The sequence below is a fragment of the Panthera tigris genome, chromosome A3, assembly GCF_018350195.1.
Source record: "Panthera tigris isolate Pti1 chromosome A3, P.tigris_Pti1_mat1.1, whole genome shotgun sequence".
In the NCBI taxonomy this organism is placed as follows: domain Eukaryota; kingdom Metazoa; phylum Chordata; class Mammalia; order Carnivora; family Felidae; genus Panthera; species Panthera tigris.
This window is the reverse complement of record NC_056662.1, coordinates 123,186,660-123,206,050: the sequence shown is the minus strand read 5'-3', so window position 1 is coordinate 123,206,050 and position 19,391 is coordinate 123,186,660. Positions and strand designations below refer to the sequence as shown.

General features: G+C 47.9%; 1 protein-coding gene across 4 annotated transcripts in view; it reads left to right on the top strand.

Annotated features, from left to right (window-relative positions):
* The window catches only part of LOC122237425, a 126,654-nt gene that overhangs the window by 74,851 nt on the left and 32,412 nt on the right, over nt 1–19,391 (top strand). For 2 of the 4 annotated variants that reach the window (XM_042982433.1, XM_042982431.1), the window contains one exon: nt 11,507–11,553. The exons of 1 other annotated variant lie outside the window; for it this stretch is intronic. In XM_042982433.1, coding sequence (XP_042838367.1) covers nt 11,507 — 1 coding nt within the window. In that variant the 3' untranslated portion in view covers nt 11,508–11,553. Of the gene's footprint in view, nt 1–9,818; nt 9,951–10,446; nt 11,131–11,506; nt 11,554–19,391 lie in introns of those variants that run through there. One more of the 4 variants, XR_006215984.1, reaches the window with a different exon arrangement.

Here is a 19,391-nt window from a genome sequence, read left to right as displayed (position 1 = left end):
TGGGCCACATACCTATTCAATCACATTTGCTCATTCCAGCCTGATCTTTATGGATTCTTCAACCTAGTTCTCATTTCAGCCCTCCTTTTCTCTGACGGCCTATTCTGGATGCTCTTCTTTGTTCTCTTCATGGAGATTCTCCTTCACATTTGATTCTAGTATTTGTTATATTGCACATTTGATCAGGTAATGGATGCTTCAGCTTCCACTCAATCTCATCCTCACAGGTATAGGAAGGTTACAAGACCAAAAACATTTTTTTTCCATTTTTATTTCAAAGCTAGAAAAAGTGAAATGGAGAGGAATTAAATTACTGCCCCCAAAAAAATCTTTCAGAGAAAGTCTAGGGCTGCCAACAATGGGGTTTTCTGCATAGCTGCACCATTCCCCATCTGTGTCGGAATCCTTGGTGCATTTTTCAAGCTTAGTGTCCAAGACATCTCCAGCCTAATAAGAATAAGGTGCCCTGGGCTGGTTCCCAGCCAGGGTGGGAGTGAGCAGATATGCATTCCTTTGAAGCCCATTTCAGATTCTGGAATGCTTTCCTGGAAACCACACAATCTCAAGAGAGATTCATCACCTCCTGATGCTGCCTTAGGACTAGGTCAGGACAGGGGCCCTGGACCCCTGAAGGAGACAGTGTCTGCCCTGATAAGCAGCTTCCTGTGTGGTGGCTGCAGGATTTACTCAGAGCTAGACTGGGCAGATCTGGCTGAGATTCAGAATCAGCCCCCCACCTCATCTCTCTCCCCATCCTCCTCTCTCCTTATCCCCATATGTACTCCCCTACAAAGCATGAAAGTGGGGATTTTGTTCTTGCATATCAGGGCAGAAGGCCCAGGGCCAGAGGCACAAACAGATCTGGGTGTGGATCTGAAGACATTCTCCTATCTAGGAGCTGGGGATAGGGTTTGGCTTCCCCATTGTATAATGATGCTGAGATGTCTTAGGAAGGCAGCTGTAGGAGCAGTCATGTGAGCACTGGAAAAGGAGTCAGGAGTCTTGAGACCATGTCGTGAATCTGCTGTCCCCTTCCTGGTAACCAGGCAAGCTACAAAATCAGAGAATGGTGATGCCAGATGGGTCCTTAGGGTTATTTACATTTCTCTCATTTGAGAGATGGGGAGGCTCTAAGAATTCACAGCATTGGCTCAAGGTCCCAGACTGAGGTGGTGTCGAAACCAGAATTAGAAATCAAGAATCCCAACCAGTATACTTCCCATTATTGCCTCTATACCTACTTAACTTCTCTAGACCTCATATTTCCTCATCTATCAAGTGGAGGCCAGTAACATCTTCCTCTCAAGACCATTGTAAAGACCAAGTGCAATTACGGATCAAAAAAGTTTCTAAAATGGTGGAAGTATTGGGTCCTAGGAGTGGCACCTACTTATGTGTCTTGATCTGGGTATAGGTTGCCTTCCCACATGTGATATAGCCCAGCATGGATTTAGGTATGAATTCTAGCATGATGGATGCTAGAGATGATGCCCAGCTGGTGCTCATGAGTTTGTCCATGACTGGTGTTAGAATACTGAAATGCTTACTGTCCCAATCTCCCTGAGAGCCCTTCTGCCACCTTGGACTCTCTCCCAGAAATTAAAGGATACACATTTGACATAGCATGAGGTCTCCAAGGACTCTGCTTCAGCCCAGTGCCAGTCAGCATCAATTCTGATTGGTCAGTGTTCATATGATATGATACCATACCATACCATATATTTTGGTTATCTATTGATATGCAACAAACCACTCTGAAACTTAGGGGCTTTAAACAACAGTTTGTTATTATCTCTCAAAGTTCTGTGGTTTACCAGGCTCAGCTGGATGGTTCCCCATTGGGATCTCTCCTGTGCCTGCAGTCAGATGGTATTTGGGCCTGTCATTATCAGAAGGTTCAGCTGGGCTAGAATATAACAAGGCTTGATTCTGTGACTAGAAGTTGATGTGGCCATCAGCTGTGAGTTCAGTGGAGGTGTCCACCCAAATGGAGCACTTACATTTGGCCTCTCGAACCAAGCAGTTTGGGCTTCTCACAGCAGGGTGACTGAGTTTCCAGGGTTAGCATCCCAGGAGCCAGTGTGCCCAGGGAAGGAAGCTGAACTGGTGTGGTGCTATGTTCACCATATACTATTCATCAAAGCTGTCAAGGCCCTTTCAGATTCAAGGGGATGGGGGAGTGCCAAGATCACATTGCAGAAAGGTATGTGGGTGGTAGATCCTATTATAAAATCATCCTTGGAAAATACAATCTATCCTGATCACTGTGGGAAAAGCTCACCAGTCTGGCACTCGGTCTCTCTGATGTCCCCCTTCTGCCCTTCCTTCGACAGCCCTTTCTCCTTCCCATGCATGCCTCCCTGGCCTGAATGGGAGCATCCTCTCCGCTTCCAGAGCTCCCTCTCTTCTGTTGTCACATCTGTATCAGAGAAGAGAACTGACAGCACTTCTTCACAGTCTTACATCTAGGGCCTCCACAGCTACCTTTGACCAGATTTGCATCAATGACGTCATGGTGCAGCCTCAGGAGTGTGCAAGAGGCCAGTGTGAAATCTCATCCCTTGGGTATTTGTTGGCAAGGAGGGAGCATGGTGTGGCAGGAAGCATTGCTATCAGAGGTTTTTGGGTAAACTTTGACCCCTGCCAGACATGAGTTCTGAGATAATGGTAGAATATAGCAGTGTCATGAGTGAACTATGTGAAAGGGCTTTGCCTTCCCCAAACAAGATGTGGTTGGATATCTCTATATCCTTGACATCACATCCTCACCCTTGCATGCAGTCTTGTGTCTACCTAGGCTGAACTCTGGGTGGTGTTTGTACAGTTCCTCTTGCTTCTCAGATAGGTCTGTACCCTCATCTTCTGGGGCCAGGGCAGGGTTTGGAGTAATCATCAAACATCATTCCTATCTAGAATGTTCCAGTCACCTGGTTTCCCTCACCCAGTATGAAGTGCGGGCACATCTGCAATCTGTGTCTCTGCCAGGCACTTTCTCACACTTCTTCCTGTCAAAACTTTGCCAAGCTTATCTTGGGGAGAAGAATTTGTATGGCCTTCCTGTCCACTGAGGGAAGAAATCAAATGGCTTTTGGTCTCTCTTTCATCCAACCAACCCCCAGTGTGCTTTTTAACTGAGGGAAAATCTGTTATTCATAAAGAAAAACAAAAGATGATAAATTATAGAACCTTGTAAAATATATTAACATTAATCCACACTTTCTTTTAGATAATTGAATTTAGAGTGACATCAGCCAGACTCTGTAGCTCATGCAGGAATGCCAGCCTCCCTCAGTTTTTTTTCATTCTTTTAGTGTGATCCCAGAGAGGCCTGGTTAAGTCCGAGGGCCTCCATTTTTCTTTAGGCCAGTACATGTTGTAATCTTGTCCACAATTTCATGACTTGCTGTGAATTAGGAGCTTCCCTGAAATATGTCTCTCTCAGTATTGTAAATGACAAGTGACCTTCTAACCAAATGTGGCTTCATTAGATGACAGGAAAGAATTAAATATCAGGATACAGGGTAGTAAGGTTTTGATATTTATGAAGGTCAAATGAAGAGTGAGTAATACGACAGAATATTCCACTTAAAGTCAGACCGGTTCCTGGGAACTGATGCGTGGCTGTTCTTCGGTGCTATAGGAAATGGGTTTTCTGCAGAGTCCACTTGTATTGCCAGGTTGTGGACTGTCCATGGTTTGCATGAAGCCACCACCACATTTTAATTGTAACTGGAAGACTGGTTGGGGGGGAAAGGTGGAAAATGTCCAGAAATAACTTGTTTCTGCCAACTGTCTTAATCTTTCACTTTAACCAATTATTCACTAGTTAACTGGTGTTTTGCCAAAGAAGAGGTCTCAGGAGAAAGGCTGCTTTGCTCATGTGAGAATCCCTGTGATTTGGCTCTGCTGGATTTCCTGTCTTTGCAGACCTTGTTTTTATATCTTCAAGTCATAGAAGTCTGGTTTTAAAAGCCATGTTCAGTGCAGTTCACTGGCTTGGGGCCACTCAGTGGAATGAGGAAGGGGCTTTGGGTCTGTCAGCATTGGCATCCTGATTGGTGTGACCCTGTGATCTGGAGGCTGTTGGAGCAGGGGAGAGTTGGTGGGGGTTCAGGGATGCTAAGACACTAGGGTGGTCCATTCCAGGTGCAAGAAGTTTGTCCCCTTAGGTCCCCAGCATCTTGGGGATTCAGAGGCAGGGCTACCATGCAGGACTGTGTAGGTTGTGCACAAGGGTACCCAATCAAAAAGATGAGCAGTGGATGAGTTTTAGCCAGTGTCTGTTTTTCAAGCCCTGGTGCTGGACTGCATCCGTCTGGAGCAGAGGTTGGCAAACAATAGCCCATGAGTCAAATCAGGTCCATGGCCTGTTTCTATAAATAAAAATATTTTGGAACATAGTCACAGCCCTTTGTTTATGTGTTATCTATGGCTGCTTTCATGTGACAAACAGCAGAGTGAAGTAGTTGTACAGAGACCTTCTGGCCTGCAGAGCCTAAAAACTTTATCTGGCCCTTGATAGACCATTGAGCTGGGGAGAGGGGTACCTTTTTCTAACTGCAAAGGTTCTGTCTGCCTGCCAAGCCAGAGTTGCAACTGAAAGGTAGGGACTGTCTTCCCCTAATTTGCACAAAGGTGCCTTGTGGGCCAGCAAGGTCATCAGGAGGAGATCCCAGCCTTGCCTCTGAGGGCGGGAACCTCTGGGAGCCAGGGCTCAGGGGGCCTTACCGCAGCCCCGGCAGGTATTGGTGGACTCTAGAGCTGGCTCCAGGCCGTAGAAGAACCACAGGCTTGCTGTGCTGAGAGGCTTTTTGGGGAGCGAGGGGCTAGTTGTAACAGCTCCCGGAGGTAAAACAAATGGTTTCCTTGTTCCTTTTCCAAATAACCGTAAAAGAGAAGGTTTGTTTTTGGATCTTTGTCGCTGGCCACTCCATAAAGAAATGCAAACTGTCTCATGGGTTATCATCAACCACTTGTTTACACAGCAGGGCTGATTGACACGGTTTATTTTTCTGCGGTTTTTTCTTCTAATCCAAAGTGAAATATGAACTAGAGAATTCACGGAGTTCCCTTCACCTTTTGCAGCCCAGAACCTGCAAGGGAGGTGACTGTTTTCACTTGTGTGACTATTATAGGCCCCATTTAGATCTGGCCGCACCCATGTGAAAGGTCAGGTCAGCTATACTTGAAAACCTGCAGAATCACCTGTCCTCCCCAGGGGATCGATGCACAAAGCAGGACCAGGGACTGGTAGGATGTAAGGCTGGAAGGAAACTCAGAGCCATCTTGTCTTTTGACAAGTCTGGAGCCCCTTCCCTAAGCATCAGCCCCAGTGAGATGCAGTGACTTTCCCAAGGTCTCACAGCAGCTGGTGGTACCTTCTCTGGTCAACCTCCAGTAGGCAGGATTTGGAGTCCAGGCAAGACACCCCCATGGCAGGAAAGAAAGCCATGGTGGTCCAGATTGCAGAGAGCAGGGCCTGGTGGGAATAATCCTGTAAAACTTTCAGCATGCCCAATGCGCGATCATTTACAAAGCTCTTCTCACCTGTGATCGTACTTCTCCCTGCAATCCTATGAGGCTGACACTCTGCCCTACATTCCATTAGTCGTTATATATTGTTTAGAGATAATCTCAAAAAAATCTGGCCGGATGGGATGGAATAAGAAATCTTATAGCCTGCACATGTTAAAGGGATAATACAATGGGTCCTTTTTACTTTTCTTCCTTCTTTCTTTCTCTCTTTCTTTCTTTCTTTCTTTCTGATAAAAGCAAGCAAACAAAACGCTTTCAGCCTTGTTAACTGTGCAACAACCTATTTTTTAAAAATTGACTACACAAAATCAGAGCAGGAGTGGCCTGGCTGTAAGAACGGTCACGAGGACAGACCTGGGGGTCTGAGGCAGGTGGAGTTTGAATCAGAGATGAAGAAGGCTGTTCGCAGAAGATAAAGCTGCGGGAGGCTGCACCATGTGGGACACAGGATCCAGAGCCACTAGTCGCCCTCCCTGTAGGAGAGGGACAGCAAGTGGGCAGCATTCTGGACCCCCAAAGCATTACCAGGCCACTTCTAGAGGCTGCAACCACTCCTGCCTGACCGCATGGAGACATGTTCCCCACTTGTCTTCCTCCAGGCCTCGTGCCACCAGCTGTTGCCCACACCCTCCTGGAGAGTGTGGGAGCCCTGGAATATCCAGAACATATGTAATCCCAACATCTGTTTGGAGCCTCCTTCCTTGAGATGTCATGTTGGCCCTTGGCCCCCAGCACCGGCCTGCACATCCCTGTACACATACGCGTGGTGTTTCTCACGGACACTCTGTATTGGCTAGGGAAGTGTCTGTGGGAGTGTGGTGGGCTCTGTTTCCTCATAAGTAAGATACATCAAGTAGCCTTAGTCAGCAGGTGAATTAACTCCCTCTAAGTAAGTTGGAGGAGGAACAGTGCTCTAAAGACACATTATGCTGAGTGTGTGTGCGTGTGCACACACATGCGCGTGTGAGACCTTCCTGTAAGAGTTTTGTTAGCTCTCTCTGCCTTCACTGAAGGGACTTGCACACAGCAAGCAGCATGAGATATTTGAGACTGATAAGAGGCAGGCTTTGGGCCTGGAAGAGAGTGGGAGCATTGGGACCTTTTCCCAAAGTCATCTCTAGTTCTCAGAGTCCCAGCTTTGGGACAGGCTCTCATTTATTTGCGAGATTTGACTGGGCTTCTGCCCTGTCCAGTGACAGGGGAAGAATTTGCTGCTCTGTGTGGGTCTGTCCCTGCCCGTCAGTCTGCAATTCAGGACCAGGTGGAAGAGAACAGCCAAAGTCCCTTACGTTCAGGTTATCGATGAAATCAACGTTCAGGTTATCGATGAAATCAACAGTTGCAGCAGTAAGCCCTAACCTGTCCTATGCTCAGGTTTATACCTCCTGTCAGAAGCAATTCTGGAAGGAAGCTTTGTCTTTGCCAGTCTCCTGAGCAATCTTTCCTAGTGTGACTCTCCCTTTCCCCGGGTGTGGTGTGAGCCATCTGACTTTGGCGGAAGCTGCATCAGTCGGGGCTCCAAAGCAGTTTCTGGAATCCAATGACAGGACTGTAGTTCTGTTGCTTATTATAAGGAAAAGAACTCCATTCTTGGGTCATACTAGCTGGAAGAAGGAGCCTCTCAGGATTTATTTATCCTGAGGTCAGAGCCAAGAATTCTGTGGGGGGTGTCCTGCACTGGGGTAGAGGGAGTGGCAGGTGTGAGCCCTGGTGCATCATGGGAGAGATCAAAACAGACTGTAACCCTTCCAAAGGCACAGGCATGTTTCTCAGGCACTGTCTCTTCAACTTCCCTCCCTGCTCAGTCCTCTGCTTCTTCCATAAATCTTCTGCATCCATCCCAAGTCACGGTCCTCACCCTCCGAGAGTCCAGAGCATCCTTGGTCTTTGCCTGGAGTGCCCGACAGGGTGATGGCTGGCATGGGAAATAACCCAGCCTTGCTTCCACACTTTTCCTACAAAAGATCTTCTCTATCCTAAGGAACTGTAATCTGTAAGTTTGGCCAGTTTGGACTCGGACCCAGGAGCTTAACCAGGTAGGTGAGGCCATGTATAAATCAGAACACCTTATCAGGACTTTGGCACTGAATTTGCCCACTGGGTACCTAAGTGTGGTGTGACCTGGGCCCCAGGTGCATAAGGGATGGGTCTCTACTCTTCCCAACTTCCCAGGACCTTCTATCTTGTCATGGGTTAATGAAAAGCTTTAAGTCTCAGGGAAACATCTTTGTTGAAATAATTAGTATTTTGAAGAGATTATTTAGGACAACAACTGTTCATCTTTTCTCTGAAATGACCTGAGGCCTTGACCACAGTTGCTTTTTCCCCCTGCTTCCCATTTTGGTCTCTGGAATTTGAGGGGATGGCATGAGTTTCTTGATACTCCGAGAACCTTGGAACACCAATTCCAGAGTAAGGAGGTGAGGGACTCATAGGAGGTTGTGGGGAATGAGGTGTTTGTCTCTCCAAAGACCACACAAATGTTTTTTAATATTTGATGCTTGGATTGCATTTTCTTGTGCTTTGGACATCACTAAACATTTCTGAGAGCAAGGGCAAGACAGATCTCAGTCTCTTGTCATTTGGTGTAAAATTTTCCTTTTCTTTCTTTGGTTTCAATGTCTGCTGCCTCTGGTAATGTCTGGGTAATCAAAAGGTATCTGAGTGATAAAAAAATAGCTCTCTCTTCCCTTTCTTTCTGCCCCTCCTCCACTTGCACTCTGTGTCTCTCTCTCAAAAATGAACATTAAAAAAAAAAATAATAATAATAATAATAATAAAACCTCTCTCTCTGAAGCCCAGAAACATGAGTTGAGTGATGGTCTTTGAGAAGAGTACCTAAGTGCATAATGGCTGGTATGTGTGACAGGTGGTCTGGTCTGGTGGTCTCACTGACAGAACAACCCACCAGTCCAGGGAAGGTAGAACAGACTTAACCTGCCAACACTCATTTGGATTCTGAGTCAGAGCATGATGGGGGGCACCAGGACATGTTGTCTAGGGAAAGGATGATTTGGGGGGGACTAATCAAAGGGAAGGGGGAGATAGATTGCATGGTCCCAGAGATAGGCCAATAAAAGACAGAATGTTCTAACAATCAAAGAGCAGTGTTGCCTTTAGTCCTAGAGAGAGATGGCAGAAGCTGGGGAAGTACTTGATAGGATATTGCTAAAGAGTGTTTCTATAATGTAGGAGACCTATGAAGCCAAATGTACAATAAGAACATACCACCTGGTGGTCTTCAATAATAAAATGACACACACGAACTGATAAACACCTGGCTTAAAAGAATGCCCATCTTTTGTGAGAAAATATTGAAGCAGGAGGATAAAGGAAAGAATAGTGCAAATTTAGAAACTTTAAAGGCATTTGATTATCGTGTGTCTTGAAAACAAAGTCGTGATGGTTCACCCAGGATTAGTGCAGTCACGGCCAGTACTCAATCCACTTCTTCTCAATCTATTCAGAGGAGAGTAGCTCTTGCTGGACAAAGTCTGTCAGTCCTCATGCGTTGAAGGGAGTGGTCCTCAGGACAGGTCCCCCTGGGAGATGAGGACAGTCGTGCAGGTTCCCTTTCTACCCACCATCCCCACGCGGCCCATTCCCACCACAGACGGAGACAATGGCAGTCAGGCAGAAGGAGGCTCCCAAGGGCCTCCTTGCGTGGAAAACCTCAAAGTGCTGCCCAATGCCCTCCATTCCCCCTGGCTCCACCCCCCCATGTGTCTCCTCATCTCAGAGATAATGCTGGTTGCTGGGTTGCCATCCCACCATTTTGCTGCTGCACAAAGGGCACGCTGAGGCGACCCAGCAATAAAAGCAACTCGAAGGGAGACCAGCTGTACTTATAAATAAACATCCCAAGCACATTAATCTACTGAAGGTTTTTATGAGGGGACGCATAAAATTTCAAATAAAGGGCTAATGGGAAATATGTCCGAAATGTTGGAACTGGTGATGTTCTACAGTAGGGAACGGCCCAGATAGATCCATAAAACGAAATGTAACTCACAACTGATTCGGTTTTAAGACCTCGGCCCTCTCACTCCCACACCTGAGTTGTATATTTTATCTGAAGGGTTGTTTCATGTTCCAGAATCAGCTCTGTTTGCAAGCGAGCTGTCACAGTTTTATGGCCTTGACTTTAAAGAGCAGGACATTTCTTTCCTGGAGAAGAGGGCTAATAGGAGGCAAAATGCAGGGATTATGGGCTCTCCCACAAATCCAGGCTAGCAGATGCGCCTCTTTTCTGTAATCAAAATGAATGTTTTCTTTGGATCCAGCTAGGAAGGCCCCTTAAAACATCCCAGGAACAGGAGACATGTGCCAGGCCAGATAACAGATTGGAAGCAGACGGTGAGGAAAGCAGGTGTGTAGCTCTTTGGAGTACCTGCTCCTGTCCCTCTTCAGGACAGGTAATTAAAAAAAAAATGATATGGTGATTTTCTTTTTTTTTTTTTTTTAAGTGAAAAACCAGAGATGGCATATGGTTAGCATTGTCCCTGCCCTGCCCTTCACCTCTGTTAACGAGCCACGTTCTTCCCCCTGCTGGGGCTACTCGGATGGAGCTCTGTTTTGCGTTCTTTCCTCCTTAACTTTGTTCCAGACCGTTCTGGGCTGCAGGGGAGGACACCCCCACCCCAAGTCAGATCCTTTGGGGGCAGTGCAGAGAGCTTAGGCTGGGGAGTTAAAAGGGGTTCATATCCCTGCTCTGCCTCTTGCCAGGTGGGCCACACGCCCCACCTTCTGTTTTCTCACTAGGAAGAGCAGGAAATAAGCACCACCATCCCAGGCTCATGGTGGGGTACGTGGTGGGTCTGCAGAAAGCACCTGCCCGGGTCTGGTCAGACTGCCGGGGCTCACAGTTAATTGTTGATCGTGAACAGGTCCTTTTCTCTCCCTGAGCCTCAGTTTTCTCATCTATAAAATGGGGAAAGTAATGCCTCACAGGGCCGTTAAGAGGATGAAAGGAAATCTGCACAGCACCTTCTTATCAGAGCGCCTGCCACCCAGTAGGCACCCTTTGAATCCTCACCGTCATTGCTGTTGGGTAAGCAGAAATCCAGCTCTTCGGCAGACCACCTGACTCACCCAGACACCACAGGGCTAAAGTTCAGTGAAGTCAAAACCAGACACCCCACACACTGCTCCCTTGCTCATAATGGGGCCCTTGTTTAATTCCAGTCCCAGCCTATCTTGGACCCTTGGCTTCCTCTCACTCTCAGGCTAGCCCATTCGCTTTGGGCTCATCCCATGAACTTGGTTTGCCAAGCTGAGTGATGGTTGGTACTGTCTAGGGATTTGGCTTAGATCCCTCTTGGGCTGTTTCAGCTCCTGGGTACCTTAGACAGGGCCTCCTGTGCTAGCTCTGGTCCCTGCATCCCAAGTACCAGCTCTGGACTCTCTGCCACCCTCAGGTGGGTCAGTTTCAACACCCCATGAGAGCCATGAATGGTCAAAGGTGAGGGAGAGTCAGGTCATGCTAGACACTTTCCTCCAATCCTGTTTGGGGGCCAAACACTAATTGACCTGCTGTATTTACTCCACTTTGACAGCAACAGAGAACAAAACACAAACAACATTAACGCACTTGCTACCAGCAGGGGGGAGAACGGGGGCAGTGGAGTCAGTATCATTCGTGTCAAGTTTACGCCACACTCCTAGTGTACTGTCTGTTGTCTTGGCGGATCACCCCTCCTCTGGGCTGAAATAAACTCCTCTCCTCCTCTGCCCACACTGCCCGCCTCATGCTACCTCCTGTGGCTCTTTAGTTTTTTGTGACTTTGTTTCTCCATCTTCCAAGGGAGATTGAATTCAGGGAGGGTAGACACCATGACCCACACCTCCCTATCCCCCCTTACCTCACATCACAGAGCAGAACCTCAATAAAGGCTAAAGTAAGGGAGGCCAGACCACGTGGAGAGGCCATGCTGGGGATGTTCAGCTGAAGACCGGTGTCTTTGTCTGTTAGATGTACGGAAACCTCAAGACTTTCTCCTGCCCCAGCCTCTGCTGACCACAACCACGCAAGGGACCTGGAGGAGTGCCATCTAGCTGAGCTCTGGAACCATGAAAATAATAAAAATAAATGATTATTGTTTAACACTCTCAGATTGGAGTGGCTTGTTGAGCAGTAATAGATGCTTGGATCACTGATCACTTAGGCGTCTCTTTTGGCGATTTGGAAGGTCACGAGGGCCATAAGCCATGCTCTTTAAGAGGGCTGGTGGTAGGAGGTACCCAGGCTGCCATAACTTCCCACCAGACCTGCATGCCAGGCTCCAGGATGGTCAGGGACCTTGGGCTATGGGATTCCTCTGGCTGGACCCCTTGCCTGGGGAGGCATTGGCTGCTTGGCCCTTGGGGAAAAACCCACCCTTCCTCCTCCGGCAGAGCTGGGAAGATATCCAGGGCCAGCTGTGTGCTTTGGAAAGCTACTCCTGTGGTTCCTCGTCTCTCTCCCCTGTGCGAGAGTGTAAGATTAACCTCCAGTTTTATACCCTGGAACTCCAAGTACCATACAAGTTTCAGTGTTTTTCAGGTGCAAGTTCTTTGTTTGGCTTTAGCAAATGAGTACAATAACAAGCTGGAATATGCAGGTCCTCAGGGGGGTGGGTCTGGGAACCACAAGAGTAAAGGGGTTTCCAGTTACCCTCTGGCTTGTGCTCAAAGTCCTCACTCTCCCTGAAGAATGGGTGTGAAGGCTCAGGCTACGCAATGGTCTGGGAATGGAGACTTGGAAGAGCGACTGAGGTTCCCCAGAATCACAGTCCACGCCTTTAGCTAGCAAGCAGGTGGTCAGACAGAAGGGAAGGGAGTGGGGGTGGTGGTGCTGTAACGAGGGTGTGTGATAAGCACGGTATACTCTTTCAAGATGGTTTTCAGCAGCTCTACTTGTCTATTAGCCCTGCTGAATGTTTGCATCTCCCCCAAATTCATATGTTGAAGCCCTAACTTCCAGTGTGATGATATTTGAAGGTGGGGTCTGTGGTAGATTAATGAGTTTAGATGAGGTCATGTGGGTGGATCCCCCATGATGGATTCCTGTCCTTACAAGAACAGGGAGCGACCAGAGCCCTCTCTCGGCTACGTGAGGACACAGCAAGAAGGCAGCTGTCTGCAAACCAGAAAGAGGGCCCTTCCCAGGCACTGAACCTACTGACACCTTGATCTTGAATTTTCCAGCCTCCAGAACCATGAGAAGTCAATATTCATTGTTTAAGCCGCCCAGTCTATGGTGTATGGTATTTTGCTATAGCAGCTCGAGCTGACTAAGATAAGTCTTGAGATCAATTTTTAACTCATCTTCTGAGCCCAGAGGGATCTAAGAGAGCATCTCCTCCAGCCTGATTTGTTTATAGACCCTCAAGTCTTGGGGACTTGCCCCCATGTTCTTCCCATTTTTCTGTTGTACTATGGCTTTTTCTACTGATATGTTGGAACTTGTTGGAAGAGAGGAGGGAATTTGCCTACTCCATGGGTTTATATTTCCAAGTCAAAGGACATCGGTAAGTGTAAATGGTCTGATTAGTAAGTTTGGGAGGAGGAAGTGGATACTCCTTACCTCTCACCCCCTGCCCTTTTGGATTGCCTGCTGGCATAGTACAGGTGCTCCTGGGGGCCCTTGGCCATGAGGTAAGCTTAGCAACAAAGGCATGGCAGAAGAACCTGTGATCTACTGGGCAGATCTTCACCCTGGGGCCCAGCATGAGGAGACCCATGGTCTGCCCACCGAAGTCGTGCTCCCCAATAGCTCTGTCAGTACAAAGCTGATATTTGGGTCCTCATCCTCCTACTCCTGTGCCTACTACGAGTTGGTTTGGAATTTCAGAAGGAAAAAGGATGCTCTTTATTAGACCCCCTCAAACACCACACCAGCTTTGTAAGTATTAAGTAAATTAATCTTTTACCCATGATATGAGTTCCAAATACTTTTCCTAGGTTTCCCTTGATCTTTTCGTTTGTTGTTTGGTATTTTTCCTCTTGCTATGGAAATCTAGTCAAATTTATTAATCTCATATTTTGTGGATATGGAGGTTTTGTGTCATGTGTAAAAAGCCCTTCCTGCCCTGCTGGATTATCAAATATTTTTTTGTGTGTTTTCTTCAGGTACCTACCTGCCTTCATGTGTTTTGTTTAATCCTGGTAGGGCATGTTACCAGGAGCCTGGATAGATTTTACTCAGAACTAAGGAGGCAACTCTGACCACTTTTCTCCTGGAATGGGACTTTGGGAAGCGGCAGAAGGAGGGACAAGGGAACACAAGGCCACGTATCTTTGCACTTGGGTTGGTGCCATTCAGTGGGTGCAGTTATGGGTCAGATGTCAGTCTCTAGAGTTGCCTGACAACTCCGGTGGCCATGACAGGGAGGAGGAAGAGCTCGAGTAGCCTCGCTTTGGAGCCCAGAAAGGGAAGGGGCTCTCTCAGCCACTCTGTGAGCTGGGTGGTTAGAAGGATTGGAGCCCAGATCTGGTGACCACAAGCCAAGGGCTTGTTCTCTGGACTCAGAGGTCCAAGCCCAGCTTGGTTCCAGCCGAACTAGAGAGCTCAGCTGTGAGGCTGATGGGCCCTCATGCCTCCTCACCCTGAGTCCCTGCTGCATGGCCCTGAGGTCTGCTGTGCAGCCTGGGCCTGGCTGAGCTCAGACTCCTACTGAGCATGCGTGGGCTGCCGGGATGACCAGAAAATCGAGACCGGCCTGTCACCACGGCCTCTAAGAGAAAAGTGGTGAGTTGCCTCCTCAGTTCTGAGTAAAATCAACAACAGGCTGCAAACGTGGGACCACTTAGAGACCAAAGTCTTCCTGCATCGGGTACTTGTTACTCCCTAAGTTCCTTTCACATGTTATAAAGGAACATGCCTTTGGGGAAGCAGGGTGAGCCATGTGCTTGTCTTCTTTCAGCCCCCTTGTGACTTCACAGCCTGAAGGGCAGGTTGATGAGCAGCTCAGTGTGCTCCCACCTGCCTGCCAGCAGTCCCGCCCCCTTCCCACCAGCTCGTCCTCAAATAATAAAACGGTCCCAGTCTTTGTTTTTCATAAGCATAATTAACAGTGAGAAATCCTTTGGTCCTTCTCTGATTCTTTTTATACAAATTTAGGGTGGTTCTGGATGAATGTGAAGATCCTTTACTGTAGTTGTGGGCTGTGTGTATATTTAAATTTTTTATATTAAATCTTGTACTGTCTCCTCTCCCAATGATGTGATCAATTTGATGTGATCTTTGGTTGCTGTTTCTTCCTAGCTATCTTTTCTTCTTGCCCAGAAAGCCCTGAATAGCTTCTACCAGGGCTACCTTATACAGTTGCACAGGGTGTGCACTGCACAAGGGGTACCATCCATTTTATAGTCTATAGGCTGAAAGACACTCTTGAACTTGTGCACTATGGCAGCCCTATCTCCAGTGATTGTGTGGTCACAATTTACATAGGCAATTCTAATTCTCTTTATAATTAAAAGTTCATACATCATAACCCAAAGCCACATGGGAATATTTCTTGGGTTACCTGCTGTTCTGGAGTATCCACACTGAACTCATATTAATTATGTGATTACGAGTGGCTCCCCCTCTCTTGGTTGAGCTGAATCAAGGATGTAAAAGGAAAATGTCAGATTAAATTGATGACTAATATGCCACCTGAGCCCTGGAAGAATGGGGAAGGTTATTCCATTTCAGAGAAGGATTTTATTGGCTAAAAGAAAGATTTAGGTTGTAAAATCCCAAGTAAGTGGGAAGAGGAGGGGAAACATTCTTGTCAGGGTGGGAGCAGATTTGAGGGGAGGATTCTTGGACCAATCAACTCATCAGTCTATAGGTCTGAGGAGAGTGTTTCTATAGTAAGCATTTTTAGTATTTTGTCTGTTTGGGAAATCTGCTAGGTGTGAACCTCCCACCTCCTGCTATGGAAGCAGAAATGGTTTGAGAATTCTCTTCAAGACCCTGACCACTGGGGGTTACAGATATATGACTAAAGGTCAGCCAGTCAAATGCATCCATTCGGAACTGGAGCCAAAGATGCCTAGAAGCAGAAGCTATTTAGAATTCTTTCTGGCAGAGGTGGAATTCACCAAAGGTCCAGGCCCAGGGCCCACTGGCTGCAGGGACCGTGATGAGCATCCAGCAGCATGAGGCTGAGTCTCCCATGGCCCAGATTGCCACACTCCGCCTAGCCCCCCTGAATTCCAGCCTGTTTCCTGATCCTGATTCTCCATATTTCCTATGGATTTTGTAAGCTACTGGATATCCTTCCTAAAAATCATATTCGAGCTTACCAGAGTTAGCTTCAGTTTTTACAACCATGAACCCTTAGATAAATCCCCTCTGCTCACAAAGGCCTGGGATCTTATTGAAGTCAGAGTGATCCTGTCTGGCAAGCAGTGATGTACTGATAAACCATTCTCTAGAAAAGAAATAAAAGAAAAGAAAAGAAAAGAAAAATCCCTGATTTGTGACATTTGGCAAGGAGCCAGGACAAGCCAGCTTCTGCACAGCACCGTTAAGACTTAGAACCAGGCTCTGAACCTTTGAGCAAGAAGGACACCATCAGATGTGGCTTTTATAGCTAAGGTCATGGGTTTGCCACATACTGACTTGGTGAGTGTAAGGAAGGTAGTGGTGATCAGTGGTCAGTCTCCTAACTGGGGTAGAGACTAAGGCCAGGCCCGGGCTGCTGGGGCTCCCTCAGGCCAGGAAGAGTGCCTTTCCTTACTGTGGGGAGGGACAGAAACCTATCTTTGCTTTAGCCCTAAATCTTGCCTGACTACTAAGCAGGATTCTGTGACTTAGGGCCAGCTGCTTCTTCCATCTGAACCTCAGTTTGTCCATACAGAAAAAGGGGTGGTACCTGTCGTAGTAACACCTGTTTTGTACTGGAGCCACAGTGGGTCAGCTCTGCAGGGACAGCTTAAAACCTCTGGGGCTGAGGCCGAGAGACTGAGTCTCGGGGGAGGCTCTGACTTGGCAGCATCTGCGTGATGCGTGCCTGGTGTGTGTGTCTCTGTGTGTGTTGTGAACAGTGTAGTAGAGCTGGGCCCTGGGGACATCCAGTCTAGTGTGGCTCCAGGCATGTGTCTTCGATTACTGGCACTCAGCGGGTGAGCAGACAACAGAGTCCTGTTTTAGGCGACGTAAAGAGGATTTGAATGTTTAATAAGAAAAGGATGGGCAAAACATGCTGTAAGAAATCCACAGAATGTCACTGGCATCGGCTGGCCTGCTCCCTCTGGCGTGTGATGACAGGATTTTGTAAATAGTCTGATTAATTGGTGTCCTCTGGTGACCTAGCAATTCACGATTGGAGTTTGGGGTCCGTTCCTGGGATGTCCTGGCCAGTTGCAGAGAGAAGCAAGGGGGCACAGCATGATTTCCTGGCCTCACATCAGAAAAGGCCTGAAAATAGCTCCTGAGCCTCCAAAAGTCATCAGTCACCACATGCCAGCAAAGCCTGCCCTCCTTCGAGGCTCTGAAATACTAGAGCTTTCCGCCCCGCCGAAGCCTCCCCAGCCTTACTGCACAGCCTGTAATTAGGGCAAAGTGTGAAACTTCTAAGGTCTTGGGCAATCTCACCTACCCTGCTCAATAGCCTGAAGTCTGCTCAAATACCTGTTTGCCTCTTTGCCTCTCAGAGCATTCTCTTGGCATTAAACCCTGAAATGTCTGGGTAGATATTGACGTTCTCAGTAGCAACTCCTTACATTGATCAACCGCATTAATCCGACTCTGTTTCATATCAACTGGTTTCCAAAACAGTATGTAGGTTAGCTCACATTTGCTGGTACCACTGTGCTTGCCCTCTTGGCTCCCCCGCCCCCTGGCCCTGGCATGGGTCAGGTCTCAAAGCTGCAAGGCGGTGTTGCTGATGCCCAAAGGGTTAAATGGCCATCTGCCCCCATTTGGCCCCAGCAGCTGTGCGAAGCTTGCCCGAAGCTCCCCCAGAGCTCCAAGAGCTGTAGCCCTGGGGAAGCACACTGTTGGAGGCAAAGCACCAGGCTCTGGTTGGAAGTCTGGTCTCTTCTCTTTGTCGCCAGACTCACTCACTTCCTGTTTCACCACCTGTTTGCCCCCTGACCCTGTTGCTGAGAACCCTAAGCGTCTGCATTCTGGGCGGACCTAGGAGGGGGTCCCCTGACCGGTCCCTCTAGTCTGGAAAAAAGGGGCAAAATTCCATTTCAGAAGTAAAGCCGGGAAAGAAAGTCTGTGCTCGAAACATATGTATTGGGGGACAGGAATTTTCCCCATTCTCTTTTCCCCATAGAAAGCATGCTACAGCGATATTTTAACTATTCACTTAGCCTTGAATTAGCGTGATGTCATCCAAAAGGACTATTAGTCTGAAGTTACACTTTCAAAGCCAAAAAAAACAAAAAAACAAAAAAAAAAACCTCTTGCCCCCAAAATAAACATTACATATGTTCAACCATAGGAGAACAGGATTATAGACTCTGGGAACTGGAAGGAATCGTAGAGTTTATTTTACAAATGAAGAAACTAAGGTCTGGGGAAGGATGCTTCCTGCCTGGATTCAAGATGAAAGGTCAAGATTGGGAGCCCACAGAGCTCTTGCCACATTTCAGGAGGGCGGTCCCGTGGGATTATCTGAGGTAGCAGCTGAACCAGATTGTGCCGCCTGCCATTTGCATGGTAGTGGTGTTTGGTCACGGACTGTGAGGAGGGGATGTGGGCCCAAGGGACTGCTGTCTTTTCAGGTTTCTGTGCCACTTGGGACATCCAAAGCCATTGGCTTGATTGTGGCAAGGAAAAGCTCCTGGTAGTAGGCAGGGTACTTAATTTTTTTTTCCCCCATAGGATCGGAGGGAAGATGGGTCCCAGTAGGAAGAAACAACTGTGTACATTTCTGCCGTTGGAACCTTTGTGGATAATCCCCAAAGGTGCCAGTGGCTGGCTGGGTGAGGAAAGGGTACTTGGATGGAGGTAGGCTGTTCGTTTGTGAAGCTACCCGGGAATGACCAAGAAAGCCCAGTGAGGGCAGTGGGGGGGTTGGGGGAGGGCTCTCTCCCACCTCAGGGCCAGACTCACCCCAGAGCCTTAGCCAGTTTCCTGAAGCCCGTGGGTGCTGAGGGGTGGGGGGTGCAGGGCAAGAGGAATTCCCTCGACCCTGAAAGACACCTGACAGTTTGACGGGACCGTTTTGACATAGGGACATGTTGTAGTGGTATAAAAGGTACCTGTGAAATACTCAGCTCTTTCTTTTCATTTTTCTTTCTTTCTTCTTTCTTTTTTTAATTGTAATTACTAGCAATATGGGTAAAAGAGCTCCCTCTGCACCCAGGTGGGGCTTGGGGGCTGGGTAATAGACAGGGGTATGAATCATATATGTTACTTGACAAAAGCACAGCAGAAAAAGAAAAAAAAAAAGCTTTTAATGTATGGAAGGGGCTGCATCAAAAAGTCCCCGATTACAAACCGCTACATCTAAATATGTCACTTAGATTCTTAGCAGCCCTGGGGGAGTAGGTCAGAGGGGGCTTTTTACTACCAGTCAAGTGCCCTGAACCGCAGGTCTCTCTGCTCCCTGCCGTGCTTGCCCCTCCAGCTCTGCACACCACTCCCTCCCGCCGGGTCCTGGCCCTCTCCTGCAGGGCTCCACCCTCCTCCTGAGGAGCAAGACTAGAAAGACCCAGCTGCGGCCTCATTACTGCTCTCATCCAACCAGTCTCCTCTGCCCAGGCCCAATGCTTGGGTCTCAGTTCCCCCAAATCAGCACTTGCAATCTGCCTGAGACTTCACCTGAGACTGAACCTCTTGAATTCTTGAGAATGACTGCCTCCAGGAATGTGTCTATACCGCCTGGGAACCGGAAAATAGAAGTCTTTGTTCCAAAAGGAATGTATTTGAA